Here is a 9313-nt window from a genome sequence, read left to right as displayed (position 1 = left end):
TCTTACTTGCAGAGGATTTATTAGAAATAATAAGCTATCTGGAGGATTTCCCCCCCATAAAGGAAATACCAGTTTCAGAAGAGCAATGTTCGTCAGAACCACTGCAGGGGGTGGAAAGGGTCGAATCCCCACCCCTTGACTGCTCTGATCAAGTTAATTATCACCCCTGCTGATGCAATTTGTGTTTTTAAAAGCCTGCACAGGAACTTTTAATCTCACATGTATTTTGAACCTTTGTACAAAGCAGCATCATATATTCGTAAGGCCTCTACAACAAAAAGTCAATCAAGGCACTGGGTTTAAACCCGCTTATCTCTCTTCTGTCATGATTTTCAGTCATTCACAAATAGCCACCTAATAACACTTATGACTGCACACTACTAGTGATTTGTTTTTAGTACCAATTTTTTATTACAGCGTTTGAGTTTGCACTCTTAACACGAGGAGAGTTTAAATCCGAAACCTAAAAATGGCACACGGTTCTCTTATGTACAGTTTTAATTTGGTGTTAAACCTCACAATATTTAAAATAGCGTATTAAGAGAAATGCTGCTGTATTACATTTCAAGCATTTTGTAAAAAGTCTTCTGTTTTGCAGAAGAGAACACCCTATCTGCAGTTGTTTCCAGCTGACAAGAAAGATTGCTGAGATGTCATCAGCGACATATAGTGCTGTTCTAGAAATGCAAAATCCCAGTAAATCAGACCTTACTCAAAAGTTAGCACTTCTGCCAACACTAAAATAAGAGTTGTGCTATGAGTATATTTACAGAGTTGAGGGGAAGTATAATGTGCACATGTTTGTATAAGATAAAAGGAGAAAATTATACCGACACATATAAAAAGCAAATTCTATTTTTACATTATTATTTTTTAAAAAATATGTACAGGTCCATCTAATCCATTTTCTGGTCACATGCAGGTGACCTGAGTGACTCCATCTTCTTGGTCAAACTGCCCATCATCCAGTTCCCTTAGTATGCCATCACTGCTGCTGAATCCGGCGAAGCTTTCAAAATGGACCCCTCTGTCCTTGGGCCAACACTCTGCAGAAGGCGATAGATGAAACTCATCCGTAGCTTGTGTATTTTGCGCAGGCTGGGAAGTAGCTGTGTCTAATCCAACACTTCTGCTGGGAGCCTTTCCTTTTTCTTCTCTAAGTTGCCTGGTGGATTTCTTCTGAAATGGAGGGGAAAAACTTGAATTAAGAGTTCACAGAGGAAGGGAGCTGAAAGAATGTGCGTTTGGATCTGAGAACAAATGAATGGAGGATGAAATGGCTGAATATTTGCAGAATTTACAGTCTGGTCCCACACACTGGTTTCCTGTGTAGTGATAGAAACTTTGCCATCTATTGTCTGAAGCGAAAGTTAGCTCCAATTCTGGCATGCAGTTCCCCATCCCTGTCTTCATAATTATGTGTGGCCAATGTTGGGTAAAGCCAAGTTCCCAGGAGTTTGAAAAGCCTTTAAATGCTGTGCAAGTGAGCTATAGGGGGAATCTGCCAAGTAATAACTTTGCACCATACTCTGTAATGGGAACCAAAAATTAATGCAACAGGCAAAGAATCTCACAATCCTTAATTTGGTCCTGTAGCTGGGGCACAAAAGCATATTTTTGTGATGCCGGAGAGGCCCCTTTTGATTTTGACCTAGAGGATTATTTAGAATCATTCTCCAAAGGTATTCTTAACCAAGCAGAACATAAAAGAAAGCTCTCAGAGATACGACTTGGGTCTGCATTAGGAATCTAAATCAATACTTCATAGCCAATACTTGAATGGTATAGGAGCCTCAGGAGCATGGCGTGTGTGTTTAAAGCATTACTCTACCCACTGGAAAATTGGTTTCCTGTAGCCTCTGTTTAGTACTGGGTGGGCAATTCGAGGAGTAAGATTTGTCCTCTTCCCCTTTCCCTCTGAACTCCATGTCATCTACAAAGTCTAAAAACACCTCGAGAAGACCCATTGAAACCGACGAGTCCCATTGATTTCGATGAGCCTATTCACAAAGGCTGCAGTCCTTAACCCCATTTACTTGGGAATATGTTTCCTTGTATTCAGTGGGACTTCTGAGTAGACATGGTTAGGGTGGCCCTGTAAGCTTGGAGCCTCCCCTTTGTAACATCAAAGCGCCTATAATTTATTAAACAGCATCATTTATAAGGCGACACAACATGGGCAACTTTAGCAATGTAATGGCAGCTGTTAGCTGTAGGGGATTGCGATTTGAAAAATGCTTCTAAAGGATCTGAATCAAAAGGGACGGGTGAATCTTTGAAGCACAGAAGAGGAGGGCTGTCTGTGCCCATCGGTTTAAATATTCTGTGTCAAATAGCCCTGGGGGTGGGGGATCAGCAGTTGTTTGACCTTTGCAGCCTTTGAGATACTGAGGCATAAGGTTGCCATTCTGTACCCTCTCTTTGATTTCGTTGTAACTGAAAACCTCAGACTCCTGGACTAGTATGTGGGAGGTACTTGCCAGAGTGGGGCAGCCAGCTGATGTCCTTCCTGGGCAAAACAGGGCACATTAAAGTAAAAAGCTATGGGAGTTCTTAAATGCTTCCTCTGCTGCTTAACTTATTACATCTCTGGAAGGAAATCTCCCAGAACTTAATATTACTTTGTCAGGTAATGCAGTAGCGGTTTAGCCAGAGCGGAGGTTTTTAAACAGAGCTGCTCCCCCTGATCACATTTCTTCCCTTCTGCTGTTTTCCTCATTATAAAAAAGCAGCGAAGGAAGAAAATGGGGAGAGAGAGGGCTGCCAATTCACTGAAGATAATTTTAAATAAATGTTACATTACTGTAATCTAGTTATTTTGCTTTAGGTTTTTTTAAAAAAATAAATAAAAGTAGGAATAATAAATTTCTTAATTGTAGGGGACGGTTTGTGCTTGATGCCTCACATTTTAATCTTAAGTCTCTAAGGATGTTATGCACAGAAAGTTGTTAAGGCAATTGTATTAGCACACTGACCTGGGAGCACACCCCACTGGGACTTACTGCTGGGTAAACTTGCATTGCACTGTAGGTTTAATAGCTTAGAAGATAATGGATAATGTTAATGAATGTGTCTTTCTGGAGCTCCTTAAAAGGACAGTTTTTCTTGAATATCATTTTTTCAAATAAAAAAGTTGGCACTTACTGTTAAAAGAAAAGTTTATGCTAGCTTAGGTCCAACGCAACTTGGTCGCCTGTAGATATCATTGAAAGGAATTCAAAAAGTCATGATGACTTAAATCCCACTGATTTCAATAGGACCTAAGGCTGCAGTCCTATATACTGGGAGTAAGCCCCACTGAATTAATTAGTACTTGTGAGTAGATATGCACTGGATTGCAGTGTAAGTGTTCCTAACATTTTTCTGGGCCCATCCAGGATTTGTCTTGAACAAACTGAGGAATAGGGGATGTTTTCTATTGTGCATGCCATTCCCCCTGAATCAGTGAGAGCAACACATGTGCCCATGGAAATAGGCTTTTGTGCATGCATGGACTGAGAACTGGATGCACTGGACAGTTGCTGTGTGCATGTTTCTGATTCTGGGACAGGAATAATGTGCAGCCATCTCTGAATGTTTTGATCTGAGGCGGTGTGCAGCAGCTGCGGCAAAAGGTACATTTCATGCTGGGGATTGTTAGGAAAGGAATCAAAAATAAAACTGCCGATATCATAATGCTGTTATACAAAGCTATGGTGTGGCCGCATTTGGAGTACTCTGCGCGGTTCTGGTTCCCTCGCCTCCAAAAGGATATCAAAGAGTTGGGGAAGGGTTCAGAAAAGGGCAACACAAATGATCGAAGGGATGGGGAAACTCCCCTACGAAGAAAGGCCACAGCGCTTGGGACTTTTTAGCTTAGAGCAGGGTTTCCCAAACTTGGGTCGCCAGCATGACTCCCCTTCCACGGTTCATTTTGCATATCATAAATCTGTGCATATTTTACATAAACAAAACCATTCAGTATCCCATTATTACATCCATCAAAACTTGCATACACGGTTGAATATATCTTAACGCTGCCAACGTTTTCAAGTGTGCACAATTCCCCCCCCCCAAATATATTTAATAAACGTTTTCCAATCTTCTTTAAATGTATGTTCTTCTTGTCCTCTTATTCTATGTTAGGTCTGCAAGCTGCGCATATTCCACCAGTTTAAGTTGCTATTCTTCTTTAGTTGGGACCTCGCTAGTTTTCCATTTTGGGGCTAACAAAACACAGGCTGCAGTAGTCACCAGCTGTTTTTGGACTACAACTCCTAGCTAGGGATGATGGGAGTTGTAGTCCAAAAAGCAGCTGGAGCCCTAAGTTTGGGAAACACTCTTTTAGACCAAGAAACGCAAACTCAGTATGCCATCTAGCAGAAATACAGGAAGGAAGGCCTCTTGTAAGGATGCCCCATAAAGGAAAATGTTAATAATAACCCAGTGATCGGGCCACGGTGACTATGGAGAGAGCAACTGCAGGCCGTGGGGCTGCTGCTACCCCACCCTGCTCAGGCAACATCAAAATAGCCAGTGTGGTTTTTGCACAGATACTCCTCGCAGGGAAATTACCCAGCTGGACGAAGGATCATCTGAGGTCAGCAACTGCACAAACTATTCTGAGCCCTTTTAATGTCTTTTTCCCCCAACCCGTGAGGAAATGGATAATAGTCTGTCGCGCAGCTCATCCTAGTCATTGCATAACCCCACACAATGTGCTCCTTATTGTGGAGTGGGGTGGGGGAAAGGAAACCTCTGTTGCTGCTGCTGGGGTTATAATGAAGTTCTTTCTTTCCCAGACACAGCCCCAGGCGTAATTTGTATGCTTGCCCTGGATTGCAGGGGAATGCCAAATGGTTTTGCAGAAAATTCAACAAAGAATCTAAGTGTGGGGGGAAAGCTAGTGGTTGTATTATTATTATTATTATTATTATTATTATTATTATTATTATTATTATTATTAAAGTCTACACAGTGTTATCTTAGCCTATTTGTGAAGAAGCAAATTTAAAGAAGAGAACAGGAGAAAAGTTGGGCAAAATCCTCTGAGCCAACAACTCTGGCTGAGGCTTTAAACTCCTCTTGTTCTGTCATGAAGCACAGAGGACGCATGCAAACAACACCGGCTAATTTTAACAGCCGTTGCGCCACTCCTGCATCTCTCTGTTCGCTCATACCTACTCAGATCATCGTTCTTACCTCAGGCGTCTGAGCAGCTGGGCTCCACATAACAGGCCTCTGGAGGAAAACAACTTGCTTTGTGGCCAAATTTCCCTCACTGAAAAATGAAAGAAGCTGCTTTTAGAACGTTTGGTTATTAATTAATTAATTGCAGGTGCAAAGCCGTGAGACAGACATCCCTACGAAGCGAAGAACAAAACGGTCTCCGTTTGTAGTCTACTGCAGTTAACACCAGACTAAATTCGGAACCAGCAATTCTTTTAAGATCAGAAATTATAAACGGTCAATCTGCAGAAGCTTCTATTGAGGCACATGATAATCTTACTGAACTCCTAAAGGATGTAGTCTCAACGAACGTAAATTCAAGTGACAAAACCATTAATTCCACAGGGTGTGACTGGTTCGACCATGATTGTCATGGAAAGAAAAAAGATCTTAGGGACTCTTGCAGAGAGTATAGGAAAGTGTGTATAGGAAAGTCAGTTACCTCCAGCCTATCTTGAATTTAAAAGAGTCTATAAAGCGCTGTCAGCAATGAAGAAAAGGCAGTTTGAATATATTTCCTGGTCCTTACTACTGAACGCTTCCTTAAAGAATGATGCTAAATCGTTCTGGCAACTGGTTCCCCCACCTTTCCACCACTTTCACTGAAATGTCAGAGACTAACAGGATCAGTTTGTGCCACATCTCACGCCCACCCACATTATCGATTTATTCCAGCTGTGGGGAACCTCTGGTCCTCCAGATGTTGCTGAACTACAGCTCCCATCATCCCTGGCTGATGGCCATGCTTGCTGGCGCTGATGGGCGTTGCATTTTAGCAACATCTGGAGGCTGCAAAGTTCCCCAACCCCTGGCTTCCACAGTCCACACACAAGAACACAGCCCCTCTCATTTTAGTCACACTGGACAGTGCTATCATTACCAATTTTTACATGCAAGGTTATGTTGTTGTTTTAAAGCTGCTTTTATTCTCCCCTTTGTTCCAGGCCACCTGTCTCCTTCACGCCTTAGTTTTCTCCAGGGATAAGATATTTTTCCTGCCAGATGTCAAGCAAGGAGAGGAGGCTCCCGGACCGTCCTTGCTCACCACTGAAGCTCTTCTTCTTCTTACTAATCTAAGCAGAAACTTACTGACACAATGGCTACGGTTAGCCAGCTTTTTTCAAAATAAAAAAAGAGGAAAATTGGCTGCATGCCCCACTGGTATATCCACCGACCACCTAGATACAAGCTGAATTTTGTCTCAAAGGGCTGCACATTTGGGGGGGGGGGTGTTCAACAGCTTTTTAAACTTTGGCGGACAGCATGTTCATGCCCTGAAAATATTTTGCCTGTGGGAAAAGATCACATGAAATTTCCAAACCGTAAGGGGAACTCAATGCCACATTCTTCTGATGGTCCCATCAGTGCAAGCATTTATGCTTTCCCCAGATGGAAAAACTCCCCTCCTTCACCCTGTGCACTGTCCCGGGGTCTCTCCTGACCCCCCCCCCCCAGAGAAGGTTTGGGGCAGGCATGAATGCATGGGGGGTAGGGCTGGGCAATAACTGTTTTCCAACGTAATATTCCGCCAGCTAAATACAGCGATATGGCGGTATATCACGATGTCAGAAAGGAGCCTGTGTCCAAGCATCGGCGGATGAGGCAGGGGTGCCAACCCTCTTGTTTGTAGGCCTGCCTCATCCGCTGCTTTGGCACGGGCAGGGAGGGGAGCAAGTGGCCCGTTGGCACCTCCCCTCACCCATCCCAGGGCGGCGGAAGGCAAGGGAGACTGGCGAGGCTCAGGGAACTGGTAGCAGAAGGACTCAGGAGCAGCCATCGTGGTCTGCCCCTAATGCCAGTCCTGGGCGATATATGGATATATTGACCAAGCCTAAGGAGCAGGGTGGGGGAACCCACCTGTGCTAGCAGGAGTCCTTGAGCTGCCTTCTGCTAGCGTTCTGGGCTAGATATAATTCAGTACTCTGTCTTGAACTCAGGGTCCTGGAAACAGCAATTTGGGAATGCTGTGGAGAGCAGCTTCTGAGAAAGGGACATTCTCAGAATTGCCTGGGTGTGTGCTCAGCTTGGCCATATGCTATCCCCCGAGTCACAGCTGCTATTATTATTTTTAATTTTCAACTTTAGTTGGATGTCACCCAGTTCATAAGTTTGGAATTTGCTAAGGAAGCCGATGTTACATGTCATTCCATCAAACATCTGGAGTTGAGGACTCTTAAGTCATTTAGCCTGCCCACAGAACTATCACAAATCCTGTAGAATTAACTAGAACACCACAGCACACAGAACACAATGTGGTAAATGGCTATGACTCCCACCGTCCTGGATCACTGTCTATTTTGGCTACGGCTGCTGTGAACCGTAGTTCCATAATGTGTGGAGGACCACATTTGCCTTTGATATTTGACGTATCGATAGATCTTCAACTAGGACTTCTACTACAGAAAATACTCTTTAGGATCTATTGGACTCCCTTACGTCTGTATAAGAAAGGACTATGTAGCTCTTTGCTGGAGATGTAATATGGATAATGCTTCTTCAAAACATATGCTTTTACTGTGTCCCACACTTATTAGGTTTTAGGAGAAAATGCTGGACTATATAAGCAAGACACTTCAGGAATTTTTAAAGATTTTCAGAGGTTTTCAGAACTATATACCTACTATATATATATTTTAAATAAATTTTATTAGATTTTCCAATTAAACAACATAAAATCACATTGAAATTATTCCCAATCACACTTTATACTACAAATCCAAATTAATTATACAATTCCAATTAAAGGAAACATTCCAATTATGGCTAATTATACTGACTTTTCAGACTCTCCATGCCTCAGATTCCAGAGCTTCCTGCTAATGACTACTGCCATTTGCTTTTAATAATTTCTCCCTTGTTACAGGTAGGTAGCCGTGTTGGTCTGACGCAGTCAAAATAAAAATAAAAAATCCTTCCAGCAGCACCTTAGAGACCAACTAAGTTTGTCATAGGTATGAGCTTTCGTGTGCATTTCGTGGTGTATCTGAAGAAGTGTGCATGCACACGAAAGCTCATACCTATGACAAACTTAGTTGGTCTCTAAGGTGCTGCTGGAAGGATTTTTTTATTTTTATTTCTCCCTTGTTATTCAGCCTCTGATGTAAACCTTCACATATGGTCCCAAAATAATACAGACCTTTCCTACTATATACCTACTATATGGAAACTGACAACAGGACAGCAAAAATGGATTCTATGTGCACTAATGGTGGCCAAGAGACTGATACTGATGAATGGGAAGAACAGAGATATGATTCCCCTTTAACAATGTCTTGACCACATTGGGAACATATGAATGGGCAGTTTATAGACGCAGAATGTAACAGGATTTTTTCTTTCTTTTTTTCATTCTCTCTCATTCTTTTCCTTCTTTCTCCCCCCCCCCCCGCCCCCACTTTATCTTTTTATAAATGAAATTCTCTTAATTAAATATTAATAAAAATAGTACCAAAAAAAGCATTTGGAAGACCACAAGTTCTCCACCTCTAAGCCAGATGCTTTTCACAAAAGCAGTTTCAGCACTTCTATTTGAATACAGAAATGGGCAGAGCACGTTGCGAATTGCTGTGACCAAGATCATGTTGCTTCTGGTTCCCCAACAATATACGCAAAGCAAGACAGTCCAGTCCACCATATTTAAAGATTCTAGCTCGAAGCACCCCTTCCAGGCCTGGCTTCACTGAAGCTGAATTGACCCCCAAAGGACAAGAAACACAGGAAGGTCTTTGTGGAAATTTGCATACTGCACAATTCAGCTTACCCTTTGGTGGTTCACTCTCTAGCAGCATGTCAAAGAGAGAGGAGAGGCGGGATTAGTAAAGTGTTAATGGAAATACCTACACGCTGATGTGCCTTTTGCATAGAGTTCCTACATATAATAATATAATAATAATTTATTACTTATACTCCGCCCATCTGGCTGGGTTTCCCCAGCCACTCTGGCCGGCTCCCAACAGAATATTAAAAACATGATAAAACATCAAACATTAAAAGCTTCCCTAAACAGGGCTGCCTTTAGGTGTCTTCTAAAAGTCAATAGTTGTTTATTTCCTTATTATCTGATGGGAGGGCGTTCCAAGGGCGGGCGCCAGTACTGAGAAAGCCC

General features: G+C 42.5%; 1 protein-coding gene across 6 annotated transcripts in view; it reads right to left on the bottom strand.

Annotated features, from left to right (window-relative positions):
- Nucleotides 1-387: 387 nt before the first annotated feature.
- Nucleotides 388-9313, bottom strand: part of RFTN2 (raftlin family member 2) — a 36621-nt gene continuing 27695 nt past the window's right edge. For 3 of the 6 annotated variants that reach the window (XM_088651988.1, XM_035136722.3, XM_088652076.1), the window contains 2 exons: nucleotides 5182-5260; nucleotides 388-1176 (listed from right to left, as the gene is read on the bottom strand). In XM_088651988.1, the coding sequence (XP_088508114.1) occupies nucleotides 913-1176; nucleotides 5182-5260 (343 nt within the window). In that variant the 3' untranslated portion in view covers nucleotides 388-912. Of the gene's footprint in view, nucleotides 1180-5181; nucleotides 5261-9313 lie in introns of all 6 variants that reach the window. The other 3 variants (XM_060281549.2, XM_035136714.3, XM_088652032.1) reach the window with 1 other exon arrangement.

Source organism: Zootoca vivipara, chromosome 1 (genome assembly GCF_965207765.1).
Source record: "Zootoca vivipara chromosome 1, rZooViv2.hap1.1, whole genome shotgun sequence".
In the NCBI taxonomy this organism is placed as follows: Eukaryota; Metazoa; Chordata; class Lepidosauria; order Squamata; family Lacertidae; genus Zootoca; species Zootoca vivipara.
This window is presented reverse-complemented; position numbering and strand designations above follow the sequence as displayed.